Source organism: Anser brachyrhynchus (assembly GCF_964034855.1).
Source record: "Anser brachyrhynchus genome assembly, chromosome: 4".
Taxonomy (NCBI): Eukaryota; Metazoa; Chordata; class Aves; order Anseriformes; family Anatidae; genus Anser; species Anser brachyrhynchus.
The window spans coordinates 1,645,658-1,672,858 of NC_137698.1; the positions used below are offsets into that span (position 1 = coordinate 1,645,658).

General features: G+C 39.2%; 1 protein-coding gene across 6 annotated transcripts in view; it reads left to right on the forward strand.

The window, feature by feature from the left end:
- LOC308194825 (uncharacterized protein) overlaps window positions 1–27,201 on the forward strand; it is a 96,379-nt gene that overhangs the window by 52,206 nt on the left and 16,972 nt on the right. For 2 of the 6 annotated variants that reach the window (XR_013950893.1, XR_013950894.1), the window contains exon 12: window positions 23,677–23,755. Coding sequence is in view for 1 of the 6 variants with exons in the window: in XM_080591281.1 (XP_080447407.1) it covers window positions 14,560–14,668 (109 nt within the window). In the remaining 5 variants the exon portion in view is untranslated. The other 4 variants (XR_013950895.1, XR_013950896.1, XR_013950897.1 and 1 more) reach the window with 4 other exon arrangements.

The following is a 27,201-nucleotide window of genomic DNA, read 5'->3' on the forward strand; positions in this document are numbered from 1 at the left end:
ACTACATTTTGTATTGTTAAATAAGATCAAAGTGTGATTGATGATCTGCAGATCCAGATCTAGGCTTCTAAACTATCCAGCTGCATCTACAACCCTGTCATGAGAACACCCTGTCATCAAATGCCACATCTTTTCAAGGCAGCTCACATATCTCTAAAGTGCTCCTTAGTAATTAAACAACTTTATCACTATTATAACAAATGTCACTCTTAATGTTAATGAAAGCATTAGACTAGTGTTTCAACTAAGAGCTTATCAGGGGATGTTAGTATATTTTGGGTTGTTGTTTTGTTTTGTGTTTTTTTTTTTTTTTTTTTTTTAATTAGAAGTCTAATATTTGAATATAGAATATGAGGGTTTTAAAAAGTTACTTAGCATTTGAATATTTTTTCCCAGCAGTGGAAGATTTCAGATTTTTCAGATTTTTTTTAAACATATTTAGTTTAAAAGTCAATTAGCAAGTTAATACATAAAAGAGATGGATGGAGAGAAGTAGAACATCTATATATATTGTTGGTGGTAAGCCTGACAGCCATCAACTTTGCCTATATTCATCTATCTTGTGCTCTGTATTATTTGTTCATCCAAAACACATTTGAAAATCAATCAGAAGAAGATAATATAAGGTAAATTAGTCCTGTTTCATGTAACTAGAGATCAGAACTGAGTAAATACTCGTAGGACCAGAGCACCCCAGCATTGGTGGCTGCTTCCATACATGAAGTGTTTCCCTTAAAAACATAAATCAAATTGTTCAAGAGTAGTTAGAATCTACTCCCAGAGCATCTTTAGTTTATTATTCTGACTGTGCACGTAATAAATATTTTATATTTTAAGCTCTGTCTGCAAATGATTGAAGGAAGGAAAAGAAAAAAGGAAGAAGGAAGGACTAGGGAAAAAAAATGCAAAGAAGAAGCAATCAGATGGGAAACACCAAGGTGCATTTATTGCAGGATTTACCTTATAATGAAACTTTACACCCATGTCAAGAGAAGGGGAAAAACACAATGCGTCCTGGCACAAGTATAACTGAGGCCAAATAGCGATGAAGCAGTCCAGCATGTCCTTTTATGCTGAAGTAGAGCACAAAGTAAAATTTGTGAAGTTACAAACTTTATCCTTGGTTTTAAATTGCATTTGACTTCATGTAGCTTAGCTCAGGGCAATAGAATTGTATGTGATATCCATATTTTTCATCTGTTGAGTGTTGAGCTGGGATATTGTCATTACTGCTAGATGTTGCATGAAGGATGATAGATTGACCTCTATCTGCATAGCTTTATGCTATGAAGCGTTCTTACCACTATGAGCTGCATTCCTCTTGTTCAATTTTATCCCTGTTATATAGTAGTAAATGGCCATGGAAACATGGATAGAGTTTTATTAATCATAACAATGAAGGGTTCTGGCTTGAAAAATCATCATTAAGCAATTCAAACTGGATTTCTTTTCAAACTGTTAGTTAATCAATCCAGTTAAAGGTTTTTTTGCTGTTGTTGTTTTGTTTTTATATTTGCTAGTTTGCTGGTTTGTTTGCTGAGGAGTAAACTTTCAGGTTCCATACAGTATACAGGTGGCGTGGGTTTGCTCTTTTCTCAGCCTTTCTATCATCTCCTACCACATTAAGACACATCTGCTCTTCACAAAGCAGTGCTGTCTTAGAAATACATCTGCAAGCTGGAAGCTAATCGGCAACTCTACAGACTCTTGATGGATGGTTTTATTATAGATCTGGTTAAGTCAATAACTGCACTGAGTACTCAACGAACTTGAAACATAAGCCAGCTTTTCTTTTTGAGTGCAAACATCAAGAAAGCCTTTGCTGAGATGACCACAGGCTATAATTGCCTTTTTAAAATTCGAAAGTCTGTAGCTAGAGTTCTCTACCAAGATGTGAGAACACCACTGTATCTTTTCTTCTCAGCATATTGCACTTACACCTTCAGAGCTTGGGAACCCTGTCAGCAATAAGTAGATTAGGTGAAAAGGGTTGTCTCTCTCTGATTTCAGTAAGTGAACCCAAGGTTATATGAAATATGTGAGTATTTATTAGAACAGTGAGAATTTATGAATCCCTAAAGCCAGGGCTTTAGGGAATATACTGTGGTAAGGGAAAGTTATGGGTTTCAATCCCTACTTCCATTAATATTTAACTATATTATATAACAGAAAAAATTGACACACCTCTTTCAGCCTAGTTGTTAGAGATGATCACTGGGCATGGCAACACAGCTACACTGATTTTATTTTTTTATTTTTTTTTATTTTTTTTCAGTTACGCACAGTTACAACGTATTATTCCAATTGTCCTTGTAAGAAATTTTCTTGTAAATTAAATATGGTTCTAAAACCTCAACCTCACTTTGGATTTGGTAAATCTGAGAGGTCAACTCTGAGCATTCATTCAGAAATAGGGCTTCAGTTTTGGCATATTGCAACAAAATTCTGGAAAGCAGCAGTGTAGTGAGTTGGTAGAGAATGAGTGAAAGTGCTATGAAATTATTATTTTTCTGAAGGATACATCTTGCCTTGTGTCCGCTTTCAGTTAGGACAGAGTTAATTTTCCTCCTAGTAGAGCAAGGGCCCAAGAGCACCAGGTGGGACCAAACTACATTTCATGGTTTCTGGAGTCTCACATCATGCTTTGTAGCAACATTGCTCTGACCATCCTGGGTTGTTTCTACCTTAATCTTTGGGAGAAGTTCTTTAATCAGATGCTTACTTTTATGAAATTTCACTAAAGAAATATTTTTCAGTTCTTTTTCTGGATGAAAGTGTTTCCGATTTTCCATTTTAAAGATTTGCCATTAAAGATGGCAAAACTGTACAGATAGTTGTATGGAAGAATAGTATATTTTGTTATAAGCTAAATTTGATTTGCTGTGTGGCCTACTTACCTCACCCTTTACCTCCTTTGCAAATTTTGACAGAAATTCAGATATTCCAGACATGTATCATGATTACTTCAGTATCTGGATGCATTGGGATTCTTGGTATCAGATACTGCATTTCTGTAACTCTATTTTTTAATGAAATATGAGAAGATATTCTTTCAAAATCTATTTGTATTTTATATATATATAATAAATGTGTTGAAGAGCTGTGCTTCTTATTCAACTGAAGAATTATATTACTCCTATGCCTATAACTTGTTTTTTAAATGAAGTTTTACTAGCGTGCTCTGCAAGTAAACATTTCATAGCATAAGAAGGCTTCTTTTGTCCTTTTAGGTTACTATGTAACCGATGTTGCTTTAAGTCACGTTTGTTATTAGCCATGTGATTTTCTTTTCAGTTGGAATCACCACAAACAGCTTGAACCTTTCAAACTACCTAAATTATTGGTTAATAATAACTAAATTTGACAATACCCAATAGTAAGAATCTATAACTTTGAATATATGTTTTATACAGGTATATTTAAAGACATCTAACTTTATTTAGTTCATATTTTAGCTCCATAAACTAAGTATATCCAATAACCACTTTGTATGAGTTTTGTGGTACTGCATAAACCACTCTTTCTTCATTGTCATTGTAGATGCACCAATATGAAAAAAAATTAGACACAAATTAAGTGTTCTTTGAAACAAAATACAGCTCAAGCTCATATCCACATTTTGAGTTTAGAGCTCTTTCTAAAATGTTCAGTATGCAAAGCTTAATATGGCTTTAAAATGCTGTGATCTCAGTAGTGGTGCTCAAGTGTCAAAAAAGGATGAAGGTCTTTCAAAATGTGAAATGCTAAATTTCCAATCAATACATCCATCCAGTCTAGATCGGGAGTATGTTCCATTCTGAACTAACAGTCATATTCAGATTTCCTCTGTGCATTTTGTTTTTGCTGATGGAGCTGCTGTGTGGCTCTTACTGGCAGGCTAATTGCAGGAGTTCATGCAGGATAAGCAAGTGCTCAACTTCACACATGTTTGTAAGGTCCCAGACAGCACAGTTTGCTGTCTGTCTGAATTACATTTAAGTAGATTAAAGATGCCTTTAGTTTATAACTATCACATTTTTAATAAATGTGCAGAGCTAGGGCAACAGAAAAAGTTGTGGCCAGTCTAGGGTCTTTGTCTGGGGGGCTTTTTGCTTTCTCTGCAAAACTATTCATAATGATTTATTATTATTATTAAAATCTTTTTCTTGTTTGGTTTGATGCAGACTAAAGGGAGTTTTAGAGATTTATTTTTCAGCATGTAAAAGAAATGGATTAAGTGGATCTAAGAGTTGAGTGACTGCCAGCAGTAGAAGTGGAAATGGTGTCATCACAAACCAAGTAGCAATGTTGTAAAGAGAGAAAAATGTGTATTTTTCATGTCAATTGGTCCATTTCAAGCTAATGTTAATGTACCCCCTTTTGTGAAAAAGAATTAGTTTTCTTTGTGTTTTTAGGCATTATTTGAGTTTGAGTTGACAACAATACAAATCTCTGGAACATTATCTTGAAGAGTAGATGTGTGTACTGGGAAGTGAGCAGGCTTCCCTAATGCTTCAGGACAGATGAAAGCAATGCTATTAAGCTCCTTACCATTCAGAGTGTCATTCATCCATCATCAGCAATTTTAAGGTGTAAGATAGATGTTGTCATTTCAGTAATTACATTAACATAGTTATTCTTCTATACATTAGACAAATTCATCATTTAGTTTACTTAGAAAAGTAGGTTAGGGACTAGCCTTTGGAATAAATACTCATGAACAAAACCAATGGTTGCTACATTTGATTTTGTTTATTAACTCAACTGACTGTGTACTTCCTGGTGCAATTTTTATTCTGTTAATTTCAAAATTCTTTACATTCTGCATGCCATGTGCCCTGTGTGCAACACCTCACCCTGTTTGGCCCACATCCGTTGTCCATCTTTAATTCTAAACTGTGCCGTCTTTCTTCTCTCCACCTGCAGTTTCCAAGCTAAGATGTTGTTGGCATATGGAAGGGCACAAGGATCAGATTTGCTGATTGTATTGTAATGGTAAACTGAATGTCCCATCCTTTTCACAACAGGTGCAGTTTTCCTCTCTCCTGTGTCCATCCCTCCCCTTGCCCATAAAAGAAGCAGGTGTCCAGATGAACAACTTAATTTCTGATACAATTTCAAAACAGACTTTCATAGTCCTCCTAAAACACAGCCCTGTCAGGTATGTTGAAGCAGGGAAATAAAGTGAGCTTAAATTGAAAAGTAGACCTCAGAACAGGCCAGTCTCAAGAGCCAGGATACACGCAAGGGCAATGAGCCTCATCTATCCTCTTTATCAGGACCAATTTAAAATCTGTGGCAGGGAGGCCACAATAAAACATCTTGATGGTGTTTGGCTGGACCTGGCTTCAGTGGATTGTGCAGCCTGAATGACCCACTGATGCTCAGTGCCCTCAGTGTGAAGACAGAAAGAGGTGCTGCAGGGCAGAGCTCTGGAGGATAAGGTCTTGTCCACTTCATCCATCAGTTGGATCCAGCTAGACCCAAGTCTAAAACTGCTTTGACACATTGAGTTTAACTTTCAAAGTCTTTGACTCACATTTGATTTTCTACATCTTTAGATGTGGCTATTAAAACAAAACAAACAAACAAACAAAAGAACACAACTGCCTCACAAAGTGAGGCAACAGACAATATGTTAGATTATGTGCATAGGGCAATTTGAAGATGAAAAGCACAGAAGAAATGCCAACCACTATTAATGTTAGTCCATATGGGAATGAAACAGTGATAAATACAGGATAGATGTCCTAGACATTTGAAAGACACTTTGTGTAGAAAGTTTAATACCCCCTGAATGCTGCAGAAATCAGCTTTCAGTAGTTCTGAAGAGAGCTCTGGCTCTTTGTTTCATTTTTATCCCCTCAGTAGTAAGTGACAACAAGCTGAAGTATTATTCTAATAATCTTATACTTCTTGTTTATTGTTGTTTATAAAAGGGCTTCTGGATGAATGTTCAATACTTTTTTTTTTTTTAATGCCCCTACAAATATATGTCATGACTTTACAGATACACTAAAAAGATGGCCCATTTAAAAGTTTTGAAGACTATCTGAAATGGCATCATATGCTGGAAAATAGTATATATGCTGTATGCAACAAAAGCAAATCTCATTTTTCATTTGAAGGAGAATGGCAAAATAATAAATCATGACTGGTGACATTTCCCCATGCTACCACGTATTTGTAACACACTTATTTAAAGGCTGCGTTGGCCATATCCATTCATCTTTCCTCCTGGGTCAATTATGCTGTTTGCATTCAAATCAATCCCTTAATCAAGCCCGTTGATAATTGCAGCAGTGCAAGGGAGATATTTATCATAAAAATGTAATGAAGGCACTTTGTTCCAGTGCAGCAGAGTCTAATATTGTGCTGCCACAGTGGGCCATTTATGCATATGCCTGTAGTTTATTTTCCTAATCATCAGTCTCAGACACAGGAGTGCTTGGATCTCACTGATGGGGTTAGATGAGCATGATATTTGCTTTAAAAACACTGTCTTTAGGGTTTGCTATGATGTCTCTTGGCATTGCTAACTAGGGGAAAATTCTACCATTGTGTAGAAGTCTCTACCCTTCCAAAGAGAAGCAATCAGAATGAGACCTTGTATGTGCTCTTTACCACATAGCATAGAAGTGGGAAAAAAGATGGGCTCATGAGTGCAATTCAGACCTGGGCAGAGAATTAGCCCATTAAGTCTGTGTGGGCTTTCTAAAATTTAAATTATGTCCTTGCTCGTCGAAGTTTGTTGTGCTCAGACAGGCAAAAGTATCATCTGATCAGTGTGCATAAAACACGCTGGAACTGCTGATACTTGTCTTCTGTTATCACAGAAAAAATACCGATCGAAATTAAAAAACAGTATTGTTGAACAAAGGCTATATTGCCACTGACTTGAGGAACTGTGTCATTTTCAAAAACTTGCTTCTCAGTCCAAGGGATGCTCTGGGTAGAGTTACTAGTGAGAACATTGTTGTATGCATGATGGTGTGAGAATGTAGAGGCAGGGTTTGTGAAGAAAGATAATATCTCTTATTAGATTAAAATATATAGCCAGGAAAAGCCTAGGCATGTTATCTGGATCATTAATAGATTTCTAATCTGAAACGGAATCTTTCATCTGAAGATCGTGCTGACCTATTTCCATTCATTTATATGAACGATGAAGTGAACCCAGGTTTTTCCTTTTTGGTAAAACCGTTGTTAAATCTTGCTGGTTTTGGTTTTAGTTTTAACAAGCATCTGCAATAGCTACTTCTTGGTTAACATGTTATGAAGTTCTAACAAAAATATGCTTATAATTGGCCTTGAACAACAAAAATTTGTTGCTTTAATAAAGCCCAGGTAATTTGGATTTAGTGAGCTGAAGCAGGCAGAATGACAAAGCCAACATGCCTTTGCCATTTTCTGACTCCTCCATTTTTTTCTCCAATGTGTGCTGCATCCAATGGAGACGGCTAGGTCCAGGGGGTTCAAAACAGAGCCTGTACTTTTGTGACAGCTCTCACCCAATTTGCTGCTTGCATGGTGCAATGCAAGAATAGAATGAGTTGGAGGGTGCCTTTCTCCTAGTCTCAGATGAATGACAGCAGTCACTCCTTCCTCCAGAAGAGATGACAGATGACATATAAAATATCTTCTAGTCTGTGGTGCTCACCTTTTCTTCTCTCTTTTGTAAGAAATCTAGTTAAACAGGGCTTGCTTTGGTTGTATCCTCTTCCAGTTACCAAACTGTAAGTAAGTTCAGCCAGTAAATTTTGGTATCTTTTAAGGGAATCCAGCAGTGTTCTTCAATATTTCAGCTGCTAGCTAATGGCATTATGCATTTAGATTCCTCAGTATACTTTCAAAATATTCCCCTGCAGCTTTAATACTGTCAATGTACATCTTTTGTATATAAATTGTACTCTCTAATTAAAAACTTTCATGTAGATAACTACAGTTCTAGGGAAAAAACATTTTCATTGGGGAAAAATGTTTTCATTGTAGAAGAACAAGTAGCCCAGTTCTACAAATACAATAAAGTTCCTCAAAATAATGTTGTCGTGTGTAACATCAGAACACAAGTTTAAATGGATGTGATACATCTGAGTTTACAGAAATTAAATCAAATGAAATGAACATAGAAACAATTTATTTCTGATGATTCAGTTTATTATCACGTATTTCTTTGTGCAGCCAAGCCTCAAATAGAGGTGTATTGAAGTTTTTGTACATCACTTAGTAAGGGTTCTTTGAACTGCCATTCAACTCAAAAGTGCTCTGCAACTGCCTCAGTTCCAATTGCACATTTTATTTCAGTTCATCAGGCTTCACACACACACACACACACCCTTCACAAGCCTTTTATTCTCTGGGGATCCTACACAATCTACAAAAATTCCCATTTTATTGCCCTGGTAATAGTGTTTTTGAGACTTCAGATTGGTTAGAAACATCCCAAGTAAAATATTTGCCAAGCGCTTAAACTTCAATACAATAGTTAAAACAGTACTGATGAAAGGATCCTTGCTTTTTTTCTGTTTCAGAGTAAAACTGAAATTCTGCTTAATTTAGAGTTTACTGGCACTTATCTAGGTTTAGGTTTACATGAGTAGCCCAAATTTAAATACATTTCCAGATTAGATATACATGGAAGATCTCTGCTTGTACTAGCTCAAATAAAGGGAGTAGTTAACCTACTATCATGTATCTTTATGGGAAACAGAAGACAGACACAAATTCCCCTGACAACATTTTATGACAATTATTATATCAAGTAGAAAAACTGAAAGTTGATGGGACAACTGAGCCTGGCTTTTCTAATCAACTGGGACAACTCAGTGCTGTTTTTACAGCATTTTTCCGCTAGTTTTTATGCTATAAACCAAGTAATGAGTGATGATATATCACCAGCAAAGAACACTTGCACAAAAGCAAGAGCTGTGGGTGGGACTGCAGTATCTAAGCTGCAACCTAGTGACCTGATATCAGCATGTTTGTTAAGTGGAACACAAGCCTACTCTAATAACAGGTTGGGACTGCGATTGCCTTAAATTTAAATCTAGCTCTACATTTTAGAAAACTACCAGGAAAAATAAATAAATAAATAAATAAAATATATATATAGCTGCCTATAATAACTCTCCCTGTAGTATCAAATACACTTAACAGATCTGCCATCAGGGTTGGAAAGCAGCGTGGTTTCCTTGGTTCAAGTGAGCAGAAGCTTACTTTCCTTGCTCAAAGCTGCTCCTTCCTCTTCCTCCTCATTTTCCTCATGCATTTTCCAGACACTGCCTTGGCCCTGCAGCCCTTTCCTCCTAAGCAGCACTAGCAATGTGCTAATTAGCTGGGGCATTATGGGACATTCATGACTGCATTCCCTATAGAGATATAAAATGCTCTATGAGTTAATAAGAGATGACTCTTAACACAGCTCATTAATTCAGGGTTAGGTATTATGTGAGCACACCTCCTGTCTCACATTTCCCGGGCTGCTTAGACCTCGCTTCCACACTGCTGCAAAAGCCTCTGTAAGGTGCACCCTCTACTCTTGAAATTAACCCCAAGTTAGCTGAAAAAAAAACTGTGCATGTATGTCTCATGCTCAAATCTGTGGCATTTTTCTGGATGCTGTGAGATACACTAACCCCAAGGTATCTCATAGATTATTTGGCCAGGAGTTCGGTTATCCTACCAGAAATTACAAGTATTGAAGTCACTTGTGAATAATTGTGCATTTGACAACAGTTTTGGAGCTGTCATGGCACTACTACTTCAGGGAGAATAAAAGTTTGCTTTCAGCTGGATAATCGATATCTTTCAAATATTAGTGAGTTGAATTGTTTGTTCTTCGGAATATCCATTTTTAAGATCGTTGAGCAGAGAAAATAACTGGGAGTCATGAATTCCTACCTTCAGGACTTTGTTATTGTCAACATGTAATGCATTAGTGGGTATTGGCCCAGAAGGCATTGGGAATAATAATGTTGTTTTGAGTCACTATTGACCTCCCTTTTGTAGTGAAACTCCTAAAATAATTTGAGAATAATTTGAGTTACTTTGATTTCTGAAATACAGTCATGTGCTATTTACGCAAAATAAAAACCATACCAGCAAATGATGCTTGGATGTGGAAAAGAAATCGAGACCAAAGACAACGGCATGTGGTTTGATTCACAGCAACCATGAGGCATATTTCGCTAGGGGCTGGCTTTGTTGGACTCAAATATGAGAACCTTTGCTGCCTGAAGTGAGTGATAAGAAAAAGCCAGGTAAAAATGATAACCAGTGCTAGAATATTTTTTACATAAGGAAATATGCACTGGCTTTGATTTTTTGAGCCCCACGGCACTGAGGTGTGTAAGGAGAATCGTTGTCACTGCTTTGTCACAGTCTGCTTCTCCACATAAAACCTTCCTGCAAATTTCAGCTTTGTGCACAGCAGCGTTCAAGGTGGTGCTTGCACACACATGTGGCCTCACCATCTACAGGGTATGAGATGTGGCTCTCTGAGCTGGATTTGCTGCATTCGGTTTAGGGTAGTGATCTCTCAAGGAGCCTAAAATGGTCTCAGTCGCATATCTATGGCTGAGAGTGAAGCTGTGGTATTTGGTGCCTCTGAATGGAGCCTAGCACCATAAATAGGATGGATGGAGACAAAGGAGCTACCTGTGGAATAAAGTTCATTTTTTTTATAATCTGCTACCAGTTCATCAGAAACCGATAGCTGTTGTGACTTTTTTTTTTCTTTTAGTTTACCTGATTTGTTATGAATATTAGAATGGAATGCGAAGTATTATAAATGGTGGAAAAATGTGTATACTAATTTTACCTCATACTTCTCATCCAAGTAATGCAAGCAGGACTAATAATAGTAGAATGCATGAGCTTCGTATTCTCCTATTATGTTAATCTCTCACATTTTTGTGGGCCACAAATCAAACATTTTCAGTACCTTTCATAGAACAATGTACACAGCTGAACAAAACCACATGGACTGTAGGAATTTAAAAAGAGGTTACATGCTACCACTAATAGGCTACCCATTTCAAAATAATTTATTCTTTATAACCAGTCTATTGCTTTTTTTTTTTCCCTCGTGTACCATGAGAATTAACAGTTTTGGTTTATCCTGTCTACCACCAATAGAATAAAGCAATTTTCGCAATACAATTTTTGAAATATGTTAAGAATGTGAGTAGGTTAAAGTTACTTAAGTTTAGGTAACTTATTGTGCACGTACTTAAATACTGCTAAACAAAAATGAAGGGTGTTTCTCAATTCAGGAAAGTGCAGTAAACAAAAGGGAGTTGTCTCTTTCAGGAACATCTCACTCCACTGTTCTCAGTTCATGATGTTTAATCCAGGATAAACTGTGACTTTATACCTTAGTATGTACGTACTCATCAGTTATCCATTTCACACCTGGGATTAAAATCTGCCCATGCTATAAATAGCCTGTGCACTGTGCACCCCTGCAAAGCCATGGTAGGTGTTTTGCAAAAACAAGCACTGAGCTACCGAGCAAAGGCAAGAGCTCCAGCTTCCTGGCCTGTCAGAGGAAGGCAGAGCTAAGGCCTTCATCTGCAGCACTTAAACTGGAAATTAATGCTTCCAAAATGATGCAGGTACCCCACATTTTTTGTTAGAAATTAGACAAAAGCTTGCAGGAAATACCCATTTCCTCATCTGAATTCAAAGATCTTATCTTTGCTTTATGAAATCTCTCAGTTACACACTGTTAGAAAGTGGGAGAGCAGAAGAGAAATATGACTGCATGCTTGATCTAAGTTCCTACACTTCTGTATTATCTCTTATTGGGGACAGGATCCTGGACAGACTTTCCCTGTGATTTGGCACAAGCAGTCATTCTTAAATTCACAGGAGCAAGAGTGGAGCCTTTTACCTGTCCGAGCCCCTCTCAGATCTCCCAGATGTTCTTGGAGTCCCCAGAAAGCAAGCCTTCCCTTCACCTCCCCACTCACCAATATATGGTTTGAATACATAGCTTGAAACAGATTAACATCAGTAAGTTTTCAGTTAAAAAGTTTAATTGTACTTCTTTCTGGTGTTGCTGCTCTTAAGATATTTATGTACCTACATTTAGACAAAGTCTTCTATTTTAAGGTATTAGCAGGGCATTACTTTTGAAGCCAAGTCCTTCTCTCTGTATTAGAAGAAACAATTTCGGTGATATTTTTCCAAAAAAAGAAATCAACAGTTACTTATAACTCTGTGGCTGACAGTGTAGGTCACTTTCCCCCATTTCAGCCAAAATCATAAGTCCTATTGTCTTAAAATTGCACAGTTTATAAAATAACAACCTTTGAGATTCAAGAGCAAGCAATCCCTACTGACATGAACAAAAGGAATGTAAGGGGACTGGGAAGGGTTTTTCTGAAAGAATGAGTAAATATAATAGATACAGAGAAAACAAAGAGTTGTACAATATCTTGATTTTTTATTTATTTATATGGGGGGACCTTTGTTATAGGTAGGCAAAGCGTGGCACTGAGATGTTTCTCAGCTATGCTCCCAGAAGTTAGACCTGACAGCAATTTTACTATTCAGATTTGTGATCCATTTAGCACCCTGAGGTTTACACGAGGAGTGGGTTACACAGGATGGGCAGCTGTCTGCTTTGCTGTGTTTTCCCATGTCAGATCACAGCCTGTCTGTGCGGGAGGTGATGGCTGAGTCTTCTTTCAGGTACTCACACGCAGTCTTCCCAGGGGTAGTGCTATTGCGGAGTGGCCAGCTCGCTCTGAAATCAGTGTTTCACATACTGCATTGTTGTTTTTTCATGGGGGGAGCCTTGTTTTTTTCTGTTTACCTGAGGTATTAGTTACTTCCCTTATGATTAGGAGGGTTATTAGAAAACTTTTCAGTAAATGTTAACTATCAGAAATAAGTAATATCAAGCACAGTCGAGAGCACCTGGGGGAAAATGAACTCAGAAATACTATGCAACACGATGGGTAAAGACCTTCCTTGGATAATGAACAGGAGACAAGCAATTCATGCTGCAGTAGCTGTGGGTCTTTGTTTTAAGAAAGTGGAAGATAAGGTTACCATGTCTTTTAGGTGACTTGGGTGGCTTTTGTGTTTCTCAGTATAATAGGTCAACCTTCCAAAAATGCTAAGTAGTCTTGTCCATAGAAAATATAACCTAACATATTCAAATGGAGTAACCCAATTTTTCCATGTTTCTTGTTTCCAAAGGATCTAGCAATAGGTATATTTACCCTAAATGCCCACCAATACAAAGCAAAAGGCTAGATGGCCTTTAAAATAAAATCAATTCATGTTGGGTATGTTGTTAGTCAGTTCAGAGGATGGATTTCTGTATTTATGTGTGAGGAAATCACATGAGGCTGTGGCCAGACATTGTGTTGTCTCCTTTAAGGATTTTCTCCTCACCATGGAAGACCTTGGTTTTGATTTAACAGGGACACTCTGCAGAGAAGGCATTTGGTGAGTTCATCTGCCCCTGTTGCTTGATTCCTCCTGATGTAGTGCATGTCAGAGATGAACGTGCACACATTTACAGTGACAATTTTGGCACCACCTTCTGAAGGGTGAAGGCACCGCCACCTGCCCACCTCTCACTCTAGCACTGGATCTCAAGCCCTGTTGTAACGTGTGGTAAGGCGAGGGGACTTGCTTCCGTTCCCAGAACCAGTGTGATGTGCTGTTGGTGCAACTGTGTGACCATGTCTGCAACCAGTCAAGGAGTTTGTGTCGGCCTGTACTATGCAGATCCCTGTGCTGCATAGCTGTGATTCATTGGCATTGTATGAATAAGCTTCAGGGATTCCTCAGCCCAGAAGAGATCACATAGTTAATTCAATGGAAGTCTCACGTGCCCCATAAATGCACATATTTGTAGGCACAGGCACTGGCACAGTTCTGAAGAGTTTTTTAATGCACTCAGATGAAAGCAGAGTTAAATGGCCACACTGAGAGCTGCTCTCCCATACATAGTATTGTCCATTTATTCTGCATTTTTGACTTGACATTGAGACTTACAACAAGCCCATTTGCAATGTGCCATTGCAGAACGTGCACTAAAAACCAATGATTTTTATGCAGGATGTGATTCTCTTTGCATTAGCTCTGTGCAGGTATCATCCAGGGAAATACCAGCTAGGATATCGATGTGTTGGAAAATGGTTTTATCTCCAATCATAGCAAGCATAGATCTGATTCATTCAGCAATACAGCAGAAATACTTTTAATGGAGGCCCTGTAATGTATAGGTATTTAGACCATCCCAATACAGCAGAGATGCAATCAGCATTATAAGGTACCTGACTAGAGAAAATGCATTTCTATTCATGGTTATTTTCAATTTCTTAACATTCCTTGTCAGTGCAGTAGCAAGGGATCACTTCCACAGCAAAAGATAGTGTGGCTGTAGTGTGGGGGTAGTTGAATTCACAAAACTTGGCTTTTTTTCCCTTTTTTACTTTATTTTTTTATAGCAAACACATTATCTTGAAGGGAGTGATGGGTGGATAATAAAAAGCAATGCAGATGTGGATTCTTTTGCTGAGACTGGATTAACAAGGAAGTTAAATCTCTGCTTTTCAGAATGTCACTTTCCTCATCAGTCCAAGGGAAGCACAGTGCTCCTGAGAAGGAGTTAGTTCATTGCTCCTTTCAAACCACATGTGCTGCACTGATGGAGGTGGCCGTGTAGCAGCGGTGCCAAGACGTTTCAGTGGAGTCATCCTGCCAAACACGCAGACAAGCCATTTATCTTCTCTCTTTTGGAGAAACATCATTTACAGCATGGGGAAAATAAACTGGCAACTGTTTAGAGAAGCCTGATATTATGACACTGTGAGGATGTGCTTTTGCTTAGTCTGAATCCTTGCCTGTGCAAATGTTAGATTATTTGCAGTAGATGTGTTTCCATAAAGGGTAAATGCTCTAAGCCCCTTTTTGGCTAAAACTGGGGATATGTAAGTTTGTATAAAGCCATTCATATTCTGAAATTATATGTTCTGGTAGGTTTTGGTTCAATATTTATTTTTGCTGTAAATATTTCATTGAAAAAAAGCCAGACCCAAGGAAGTCCTTGGCTGTCGCTGAGTGCTGCGCTCAGCAGCGGAGTTGTGTTTCCTGCTAGCTTGTCTTCCTGGTTCAATGAGGCACCCAAAACTGGGGTCTGGGCTGCACAGACCACCTGCCTTCACTTTACCAGCTTTGAAACAATAGCATAGGCCTAATTTTGTCTGATATGGAGCTCTTCCAAGAAGCAGTAGGACAATAAGCATAGAAGAAATGGCAGAAGACAGGAGGAACTGATAACCCTTGGGTAGGTGGTGCCACCATTGCTCCGTGCTGTTTTCTTTTGAGATGTGGGCACATGTAGTACTCAGGAAAGTAAAGAACAGTAATCAAAACTCCTGCTGGTGTGAATGGGGTCAGGAGCATGCCTGCATGCTCTCAAGTGGGGAGGGCAAGGTCCAGATGGGACCAGGGCCTGAGGATGGCCTGAGTGGTCCCACGGGACCTTCTTGCCCAAACAAACAAGGCCGCATTCGAACCATGGCTCTGGAGGCCTGAAGCATGGGGACGTTTCCTGCTGCCCCTGTGGCAAGGTGTCCTGGTGCTCCCCGGCCGCCTGGTGTGATGAAGCCAGAGAGCGGGCAGGTGCAGCAGCAGGGCTGTGAGGTGGCAGCACCGCTCACACCTGCTCTGAGTGGGAGCCAGACCCTCCTCCCAGTCTCAATTTGTTCCCAGAAAAATCCCCTGACTGCTAAATTTCTCTGGAGCAACAGTGACATCTTGTGGGTTCGTTTTAAGTGAGCTTCATAGGGAAATGGTTTGTCTCCTCTGCTTCTGCTTGCATGGAAACCCGGTGGTCTGAATTCAAGTGACATCCTCAGCCATCTGCTCAGTGCATCACTAGACCTGACAGCAAAGCAACTGATGGAAGGCAGAGCTGCTCATAAAGTATTATGCCAAGGGCTTGCTAGGAAATTCAGTTAGCAGGATCATATTATTTGGAAATAGCATTTTAATGGGAAACTAACTTGCAAGTACATATTGCACATATTTCATTAAGAGGACACATAGAAAGCTTAGTTCTACATGGACAACAAGAGACTGAAGAATTTGTTAACGTTTTTGAAGACGATTGTATCCTGTATTTAATTTGCAAGAATGCAATTAGATTAATGTTGTTTCAGGTCTCCATCCCCATCGTGATAATGCTTCTTCTTGTTTTGGCTTTCATAGCTGAGCATAACTTCTGCTACTGTGTTTGCCAATTTGCACCAGTCTGCTTGTAGGGCTTTATTTGATTCAGACCTCTTTTTTTTTTTTTTTTTTTTTCATCCTGGCATATTGAATTTGTTGCTTTGGAGGAGTTTTCATTCCAACAGGGCTTCAGTTATTCTCTGATTCCCACAGGGCTCCATTCTGAGTCCTACTGTGATTTGCATTTGTAGACTTCCAATGGGTAAACATTATAGCATCTCAAACTCTGTTCTGTCACATATTTCTGATGGTACTCAGCTCCTGCTGATCTTGTGAAAAAGACTGATGCTTTGCATAATATTCTGTATGACATTCAATTATGGACATCACATTAAAAAAAAAAAAATAAAACAAGAAAAAACACTGTAATCGAAAGAAGAGCTATCAGCTATTAATTAGCTGTCCAGTGCACAGGACTCATGTTGATAGTAATGGTTCCCCTTGGTTATGGTTTTATTCATCCATAGAAAAACATGCCATAATAGATATTAAAATTTCATTTTAAAACAATACTGCCAGCTTAAAAAATTGAAATTATTTTTCTAATTCATTATTTTTAATAGAATAGCTTTAAATAACAAGGTCTGTATTTGTTTAAACTATTTATTTCCAGCAAACTGAAAGGTAACATCTTTGTATGTGTGCCAGCACATATTAGTGCACATATGACTTGAACAACTGCCTAAGGAAGCTGTTATTGAACATACAACATACTTAGGCAACCTTTAGGAATGGACAAAGCATCTAAATATGGACCTCCTGAGCAGATGTTGAGGTCCTTTCCACCTGTCTCCTCTCATTATGTGCCTACACATACCTGAACATGTCCACATGTTTCTGTACATGCATACAAACAACTTTTCTTTCTCTCTAATGAAGTTCTGAAAATCAATGTTAACAGTACACATATCTTCTTCCTCATCTCCTTGTACCCTCCTCTTTTTAAAATCTAGATCTGTAGTTCCCTCATGGGACTCTTTCAGTCAGCCTTGTACAGGCCGGGAACCATACAGAAAACTATGAAAAGTAAGTGGATGACACAAAATAAACTAGAGGAGTGAAAACTTAAGTTTTTGTTTGTTTGTTTGTTTGTTTGTTTGTTTGTTTTTCTGAACTCTTTCCACAAGACTATTACATGAAAATGGCACAGGAGTAGCAGTTAGAATCAGCTTTTCAACTGGAAATATGATTTTGAAGTTATTGTGTGTGTTGAAAATATACTCACAGGCAGTATTTTGGAACATATGAACTATCATCATAGGTCAAACAGAAAGTAATCCAGGTCAGATTCTTGTTCAAAACTGTCAGGTAATGGTAAGGCTGGAAGACACAGTTCAAATGCAGACTAAGCCTTGCTTTTTCTGTACCTTCAGAGCTTCTTGTCAAGTTTAGGGAGCCTGGTATTGCATTTTAAACTAGTTCATGAAGTTAACCTGTATACAGCTACCTGCAAACACAGAAGGCTGCCAGCGTGAGGCCCCGATGCTGTCAGGCTCTGACTTCACTTTATGCAGGTGTCTCAGGTGCAAGGTGGGGGTTCATTCATTGTAGGTGTTGTGCTTGGATCACTTTGCTTCCCAGCAGTGAGGTTTCCTTAACAACTCCTGCCTTGTCATAAACACATCCTACTGGCCTGGGCTGAGGGCTGCCCTGGTGCACCTACCTGAGGGAATGTAAACCTTGTACTGAGAGCTTTCTGTGGAGGCGGACCAATATGGCTTTTTGCCCATGCCAGCAAAGAGCTAACCATGATTTTCAATATTATCACACACCGCCTTTTCTTGTAGAAGCAGCAACATCTACAAGAGTTCTCTTGTTGGAATCCTAGATTTAAAAGCGACTAATCGTGAGAGAGAGCCCACAACCCAATAACCTACTAATCGTCTAAAACAGTAATTCATCACAATGCCATCTAGCTAGAAATGTTATAAATCATGTACCTTCCCTGTACCTCTAACGATGTCTATAGCAGAAGGGTGGTTTTTAATCTATTAAAAAGAAATTAAGGGAGATAACAATCCAACAATCCATCAGTTTCAGAACTACATTCTTCTGGACACTAAACATCAATTAATTAAATAATATATGTGCAGTTTGTCATTGCTATAATATATTTTTTCAGTGCAATTGATGTTTCCCTTTTATAAATTTCTAAGGATTATGAGTTTTGTTCTTCTAGTGATATGTGCATGTTAACAGGGCAAGGAGATGCATACCAGAGCTAAATATACTGCTACATTATCGCTTCTCATTTATTCTACTTTCTTTGAAAGAAATTGATTTTCACCATGATTCATTTTGCAGTACAACTCAACTACTGTGTATTTTTTTCCCCCTCAGGTTCTTAAGGCCTTGTTATTTTTTTTATCCAACAGTTTTCCTATTTGTGCTTTTGCATACTTACTAAATCAGAAATATAATTGTATTGCTGGTGTTGGTTGTGGAAGTACCTTTAATGTATTGGATGTTCTCCATAGAAAAGTAGCTACAGACTGTATGGGTGATGTCTAGGAGTTACTGATTTGCAGAAAAACAAACAAACAAACAAACAAAAAATCTTTGGTAGCTTTGTGCTCATTAGCACTCGTATTTTGTGAGTTCCAAAGACAGAAACAATTTCTGAAAAGTCTTGAAGTATATTTAGATCTTGCACTTTCTTTCCTTCAATAGTTAAGTGTGTCATTTAGGAGAACATTTTTCCATAGGAAAGCAAAGGTGGTTTCTTCAGAAGTGCTGCTGGTGCCGGAGCTATCTGGTGTGTAGCTCTGTCCATGCAGTAGGAGTTGATCATCTCCTCCACTCTGTGAAGTGATATCTGCCTTCATTGCTCGTCCTCCTTTTAAGATGTGATCTAAGAAATGTCTTTAATTAACATCCAACAAAATTATGAGGAAAAACTTTGCCCAATATATTTGCAGTTTGTTTTGCAGGTTGGTCCAGCTGGCAAGGGATATTTGTCACGTCAAACTTTACCTATGTTTGGGATGATTAACACCTGAGGCTTTGATTTTTTAGTGATTTCTTATGACTTGGAAGCCAACAGGGAAAATCAGATATAAACTTTTCTAAATATGGGAGTTTGCAGTTACAGTGTTGTGATTTAAGCTGGTTTCAAGTACACGTACCTTCAACCAGCATCACACTATTACTGGCCTTCCCAGTTTCAAACCATTTGAAATTTATTTTGCTGAGACACCTTTAACACATTTTCCTCTGGAATTCAGCTAAGTTTGGGATTTTCCCTGTGTAGCTGAGAAAACAACACCTACATTGAAAATGCAATGCATTAAAATATCTCCTGATATTTTAAAAAATGAGCATAGAGACTGACAGTTATGTCCTGGAGACCTTCTTAGGGCTCCTTAATAATGTGCTGTGTTTTCAAGAAATGCAAAGTGCTTGACAGCTTGTGAAGAATGACATTTAACAAAACAGTCTCTACTCACCGGTGGAGAACTGATGAGTTTCTGAAACGCAAATGGTGATTGCTTCTAACTACAGACTTTGAGAAACTGGAAACAGTCACTCTTTTCATGTCATTTTCTAAAATATGACATTGATTTTAAACTTTAGATAAGTAACTGAGAGACAAAAATTTCCTATTATATACTTAAATATGTCTTACTGCCCTTTTTTGATTAAAGGCAGAACTAAGCTGCTTTTCTTCACAAATGGCTGCTCTGCCAAGAGGGCAGTAGCAGCTATGTTTTATTTAACTGAAGCTCAGCTACTTAACTGAAGATGTGGGAAGTCCCTAAGCACAATAAGCAAAGATGGGCTAAAAAAGATGAAGATTACCTTCCTCCCAATAATTTCTGTAGACATAATATCTGGAAAATCAGAAATATTTTTCAACAATTATGGCCACAATATTTTCTCAGAAGCAAATGCCTGTAATTTTGCTGTGTTCAAAAGGAAAAGAGTGTGTGAGTTGCTAGTTTTTTTTGGGGGGTGGAGGGGTGAAGTTGAGGTTTTGGTGTTCTTTTCATTTTTAAATAAAGATGTTCCATTTAAATAATGGGAAGTATGAGGCACTGCTCTGTATTTTTCCATGTGTGCCAGCTGGTATCTGTTTCTGAGAGTGGAGGGGGAAAGATGTTTCTTTAGTCTAGCATTGACTGCAGTGTTATAAATTGGGAGAAATACAGCCTCATTATAGCCATGAATGAAAGCAGACATTTACTGTACCTGCGAATGGTGGGTGTTCTCTCACTAACAGAAACAAGTGGCAATCTTTTTCACAGTTGTCTCATCTTCTCTTCTGAAAGTGCTTTCTTGGGAAATTAAAAGTGAAAAGTAGTCTAGATTGATGCATCTTTGGCATTTACAATAGAAAGACACTGAGTGGGACAAACCCTCTGCACCAACTCTGGTAATTTATTCCTCTGCATCTTGACCATACAAAAATTACGAGAAGTGTCCTACTGCAGGATCGTCTGCCTCTGGCACCGTTTTCTTCACCTAACAAGTCATCAGGCACAGGTGCTCATAGTGTAGGCAGGGCCCCAGAGCTGGCTTCTGTTAGAAGACATGGCTGTCTGACCCCCTTAATGAGAACTATTTTCTTTGTTTTCATTTAAATCAGAAAGAATAACAACAAAACATTTTTTTTTTCCTCATGGCCTGATGGTCTTTGAAGTTGAAAATGATTTCTCGTCTTTGTTTCCAGCAAGTAAAAAGTATTAAGATGCATTCAGATAGCTTATGGACATTATTTCCAATGTGATAAGTTGATATGTGTTTGCTGTGGGGATTGAGTTTTGCTTTTGGGAGACGCAGAATCGGTTTAAAGACAAAAACATAAAGGAGATGACGTCTCTTGTGTGCATGTTGAGTCTTTCCTGCTTAGGTGGTGGGACCACAGATGTTAAGCATGGTGCTGGCTGGTGAGGATGGATGAAGATCACTGTCCTCAAGGTCTGCAAGCAGTCCTGTGGGTTTTGGTAGCACAGCTTGCAGAGTGGGGCAGAACTCAAGAAAAGCATTGAAGATACAAGACAGTGAGGCCTAGAAGAAATAGCTGTCATTAGTTTATTCATATTTTGCGTAAGAGGCATTTGAATCAAGGTGATAAGCTGGAAAAGGGGAAAAAAAAGTGTGAAAGAGTGAGATCAGAGAGATCAGAAGAGATTTAGGAGAGGGACATGAATTTTGGATTTTTTTAATTTTATTTTTTGTAAAAGAAAGAGCTGATCAGCTTCCAGGGAGAAAACATGAAATGCTTACCAAGAGGATGCTCTATGGCTTGCTAGCCATAGTACACAACAGAAATTTGAAAAATGGTTTGCGTTTGTCAAACACATGATGCTTTTGGTGCTGTGTTACTGATTTAAAGACATAAAGGAAATGAGGTGGAGTACTAAGATTGCTGATTCTCGTTCACATGCAGTCTGATGCCCTGCAGTCAGTGACTTATAGATGAAAAACACTGCTGTGATTTATGCAGGTCTTTCATATGGAAATAATAAAGATCAGGCAATATTTCCAATACTTGCTATAACTTTGGGAGTTGTCCACAGAAGTGTTCTTTGTTTCTGGCATGTAATTAGTCCAGCAGTTCAGTGTATCTTCCACTGTGTGGTTTAGGAGTTGAATTCATCCTACAACTCCACGCAGACATTTCAGGGGCAGAAACACATATTTCATCGGACAGTTCAAGTTTCATCCTCCGAGTTTTCTGCAATATTTGATTTGGTCTCTTTTCCAGTGATCACTTTTTATCATTTCCATTGCAATACTGAATAAGTATTATGAAGATAGTAAATGTACCAGTGGCACAAAAAGGTTCAAAAGTAATTGAAATGAACTTTATGTACTTATGAATATGACTGCATGATCAACTTCCTGGTTATTTTATTATTGTGGGTTTCTTATAGTACAGTGCTAGTTAGCTGTGCTGGCTTCCTATTACCGCGGTGAGTTTAATGAGAGACCATGCAAAGTGTGCTTTTAATCTGAGAGTCACTCCTTTAAGTAAATTTTCTGTTAAAAATTTCCTAGATTTAAAAAAAAATGTTGAAGATTAAGTATGATGCCAAAGGTAACATTTCGCTGAGCTGTAATATGAGCTAAAGTCTTAAAAACTAAAATATAGCGAAATTTATGTCTAATATAATTGCCTTTATAAGCTTCGCATAGAACATGAACTTAGATCAACATCTTTAAACTTCCATATCTTCAGAGAAGGCAGACAGAAATGATTATCTGCACAGTTTATTTGAAAAGAATGCAATAATTCTTATCGAATTTTCTCCCCCTTTCTTATTGCTCATTCTTCATTTAAGAAGCAGTAAGAAAGCGAAAAATTTGTTCTCATTTTCATTCAGTGCATTAAAGTCCATTAAGTGGACCATAAGTCTACAACTTCCTTGTGAGGGGGAGTGGAGGGGCAGGTGACCTATTCTCCGTTATCACCAGTGATAGGACCCATGGGAATGGTGTTAAGCTGAAGCAGGGGAAGTTTAGGCTGGACATCAGGAAGAGGTTCTTCACCGAGAGGGTGGTCGCAACTGGAACAGGCTCCCCAGTGAAGTAGTCACTGCACCAAGCCTGTCTGAATTTACAAAGCGATTGGACTGTGCACTTAGTCACAGGGTCTAAACTTTTGGGTAGACCTGTGCGGTGCCAGGAGTTGGACTTGATGATCCTTATGGGTCCCTTCCAACTCGGGATATTCTATGATTCTGTGATTCTATAAGTGCAGGCACGTCTTAGGCTGAAGTTCTAAAAACTGTTTGCCTTCATTTCTGAGGCCTTATGCTAACCATAACTGCAGGAAGTTTTTCTTTGACTCCTGCTCAAAGATTACCACATAATCGAGCTACATTTGTTCATCTCACAGAATCTTGGTTTTGGTTACAATGACTTCAGAGTTCAAAACCTCCTCTAATTTGCTATGATTTGTATACGAGGTTCCCTTCAGAGGCTGAATTCTGCTATCAGGGGCCCTAAGCAGTGTCAAACTGCATTTAACAGCAGAGTAAAGCAGCTGCTTTTGCAAATATTGGGTGATCACTAATCGTCACACTATACAGCAAAAAGGAAGAACCAGAAAAGCCGGAAGAACAGGAGCAGTTAAAAGCTCCAACCAGCAGTACCTCTGAAGCATGAGCAGCTTGGAGCAGGAGAAATGGGGCTTTGGGGCATGTGTGTTTTTCGCGGAGTTGAGAGTTTCAGAGTAGCTGAGCCACTGCGCTGTGGACTGGCTGTATCTGTGGACCCCTCCCAGATATCCTAGACAGTGTTAGATCCATGGCTAAGCATCTAATAGCACACGGAAAGAGCTGCAGAAAATGTATTATGTGTATTATTTCATTAAAAGCATCAGTTTGATTTACTCTTTAGAGAAAAACACAAGAAATAGAGCTCTATCTTCACTGAATCCAGTGGCAAAAAATTCATTGGCCTCATTGTGAGCAGCTCCAACTCCTTTTTCTTCAGATACTGAATCACACCAGGAGAACATCAAGCAACTATGTGGCTGATATATGTTGCAGAGAAAGTTGTTTCAATTTCTGGGGTAAGCACCTAGCCCTCTCCTGCAAGAAGGTGAGTGATGCTGTCTGTCAGGAACAGACCCTGGGTAAGCACACTCGGTGCTGGTAAGAGCCCCAAGTCTCTTTCGATGTCAGTAATTTGTGTAATGCATTGCCTCATGCTGCCACTTCGACTAAGTAATGCATTATGTATATCTTGAGGTATGGTGGTTAGTGTAATATTTATGCATATAGGTATCTGTGAGAGTCGCCTTGAGTACGGCACAGCATGCACAGAACAGATAAACAGCATCAGTGCCTGCAATGACTGCGGCACACTTACAGCTACTTTTCTGCAATCCAGCATCTAGACTTCATGTAGAAAAGGTGTAAATGGTGTACATTCACTCATAATTTGGTTTCCCAATGAATCCTCCAGTAAGGTAAAAAAAAAAAAAAACAAAACGTAATGGGGGATGTCATCTAAAATACATGCTTCTAGACTTCAGCAGCAATAAGTATGCTAGTGACATGATTGTGATCATTTGAACCACTCAAACACTCCTCACCTGCTAGGAGGAAGCAAGAAGAATCATAAAGTAGCAGACAACACCAGTGCTGATAAATGGTGCTCCCACATAATGAGCGCTCAGTGCAGTTCTGGTCTTCCAGCTTTAGCATTCTGTGGGAATAAGGCATTGCTAGGTGTGACAAGGGTACCAGAAGTGTGGTAAACATCCACATAAGCGAAGAGTAAATAGACTACAACTTTTTAACTCTGCAAAAGTGAGGAAGGGCATATGTGTAGGAGTGGTAGAGGGAGGAGGGCTATGACGGACTTACACAGTTCTCCAAGTGTCACAGAAATTTAACATGGGCTCCTTTTCTTCACCTTTCATTACATGAACCTTGGAGGCAGCAAAATAAATGGTCAGATGGATCTTTCAAAACAAGCCAAAACATGCAATGCCTTTTCTCATATGTAACATAATGGTAAATTCTTTGCCACAGGACTTTCTGGATGCCAAAATTATATGTGGTTAAAAATTAGTTAGAGAGCTGCACTTGTGAAAGCAAAGAATGCATCTAATAATAATAATAATAATAATAATAATAATAATAATAATAATAATAATAATAATAATAATAATAATAATGTTGATGATAAAGGAAAGCAAAAAATACATAAAAAAATACAAAAGACCCCAAGTCCACCTCAAGCTTAAGATGTCCACCTCCAACTTGCAGGCTGGGACAGTATTTGGAAAAAAGTACATGGCAACCTTCATACCTTCCTCCCTGAATGTGTTACCCACCATGGCTGGGACAGGACATACCCAAGGGGTATCCCAGCCTTGGTCTGGCCTGGTGCTGCTGCCTGTGTGCTCTTGCTTTACTACATGTGGCCGTAGAGCTGCGGGCCAGCTGAAGCCTATGGGCCTGGAGTGGGGTTGAACCCTTCTCTCGCCAGCAGCTGAGCTGTCAGAGGGGTTCCCTTGGGCAGTGAGAGCCAGAGCTTGATGGGTCCTCATGTGGGCAGGGACAAGCACAGCAGCTTGGTCACTGTCTTCACTGGGGTGTTTAATTCCAGGAATCTTCTCTAAAAGACACACTGAGCATTAGTAGGATGCAGAGATACTCTTGCTGCAGGGTTCATAAGGAGGGTGAGCATTCAAGCCCTTCCGAAACTCACCTAGAGTGACAAAGCGCACCAAGGCACTGAACGGCATGCCAGCGTATCGATTTCGAGCTGAAGTACCTCCATCGCTCCTTCAGCTCCTGAGGCTTTTTGTGAAGCCTTCTGTTCAGATAATAAAGAGGTCCAACCCTCCTGAGCTTATAAAACCTGATGATTTCATGGTACGAGTCAAATCTAGCTTAAGGCTCAGCCTTGCTCTTCCAACTTCATTATAGTTACATATTTTGGTGTGTGTGTAAACTATCCAATTTTCAGCTATGTTATTCTCCAGGTGGAATCAATACTGGCTTTATCCTGTTTAGCAGAACAAGGGTCAGCATTTCTGATGAGAATGAAGCAAACAGAGACATGCCCTTTTCTTTTGGAAAATGAAAGCAAGGCAGGTTTGCTCTTAGAAGTGAGGGTTCTGAGTTTATAGCAACTCCCTGTCCCGAGGTTGCTGCCTTTTTTTTTTTTTTTTTTTTTCACATAAAGCAGTGTTGGTTCTTGCTGCATAGTAGAGAAAAGAGAAGAGGATCATTGCATAAAAGCTGGGTGGCTTCTTGCCTTGTTCTGCTGCCTGCCATCTATACCATTACCTTACCGCAGCACCTCAACATGCTACTGATGGGAAGAATCCTACTGCCTCATCTGTCGTCTGTAAACACCTTGCTCCCATTGGCAAGGCAGACATCATGAAAATTATCCCACGCAGATCAACAGATTTACTCATGTAATTAATGACCCACAACAGGAAGAAGCAAATTCAGATAATTCTGGCCCCAAATAATTATTGCTATCTACTTGTTAAACATGTAATTTTCAATTTCATTTAGTTCTTTTCTTACTGCTGGCATTATCCTAGCAAGCATCTTGCTGCAACAATTTTCCCTTACTTCTGCTGTCTGTGCTACAATCATTTGCAGTCGGATGGGGCCCCATTAGGCACTGACATTCACATCACATAATTTTCACTAACAAGGAACAGAGGTAGCTCCGTAGCCATCTGTGCCATGCCAGTGGTGCATCTTTCATCTTCTTCCCTGCTCTTTCCTGAACCACAACAGCACTGTTATTAACTCTGACAAATAAAGAGGCAGGGGTATAATTGTTGGTGATGGTGGGCAAGAAAAGGCTTTTCACTCTTTCAGAAGAGGTCATTTTCCACACAGAAGTACGAATTCCCACCAGTTCCCCAGGGGTTATTGAAGGCAGATGCAATGACCACATTTTGTGGCTTAGGCCTGCAGGACTATGCTGCTCCTGACACGATTATTGCTTAACAGAGCACTATTAAAGATTCAGAGAGCTTGGGAAGCTTTAAAAGGGGGCCATTAAACACTGCCAGTCACTGGGCTTCCCAAGCCTGAACACCGTTATGCCAGCTGATGGTGGCGGGGCTCCAGCACGTACCGGCAGCAGAGAGGGAGCAGTGCCGAAGTGGGCCACAGAGGTGGAACCCACCACGCACTGAGGTCAGTGGAGGTCTTCCTATTGATGTCATAGGATGGGGACTTAAGCAAGATATTTATTTATTTGTTTATTTATACCACGAAACACTATGCTGCTTTTTTCTTCCCCCTTTTCACATCTGCTTCTTCTTATTTTTCTCCGTGTTTTCAGGCTTGCTTCTGATGGCAGCACACGTGCAGTGTCCTCCTCTGGGCTGTGCAGGGCAGGACCCTGGCTCCTTGCTGCCCCGGGACCGCTGCTGCCCCCCAGCACCCTCAGTGCATCACGGGCAAACACAGGGGGATCTGGGCTCCTCAGTGACCCAAAATAAGCCACCAGGCAAGGGGCTGCACCAACCAG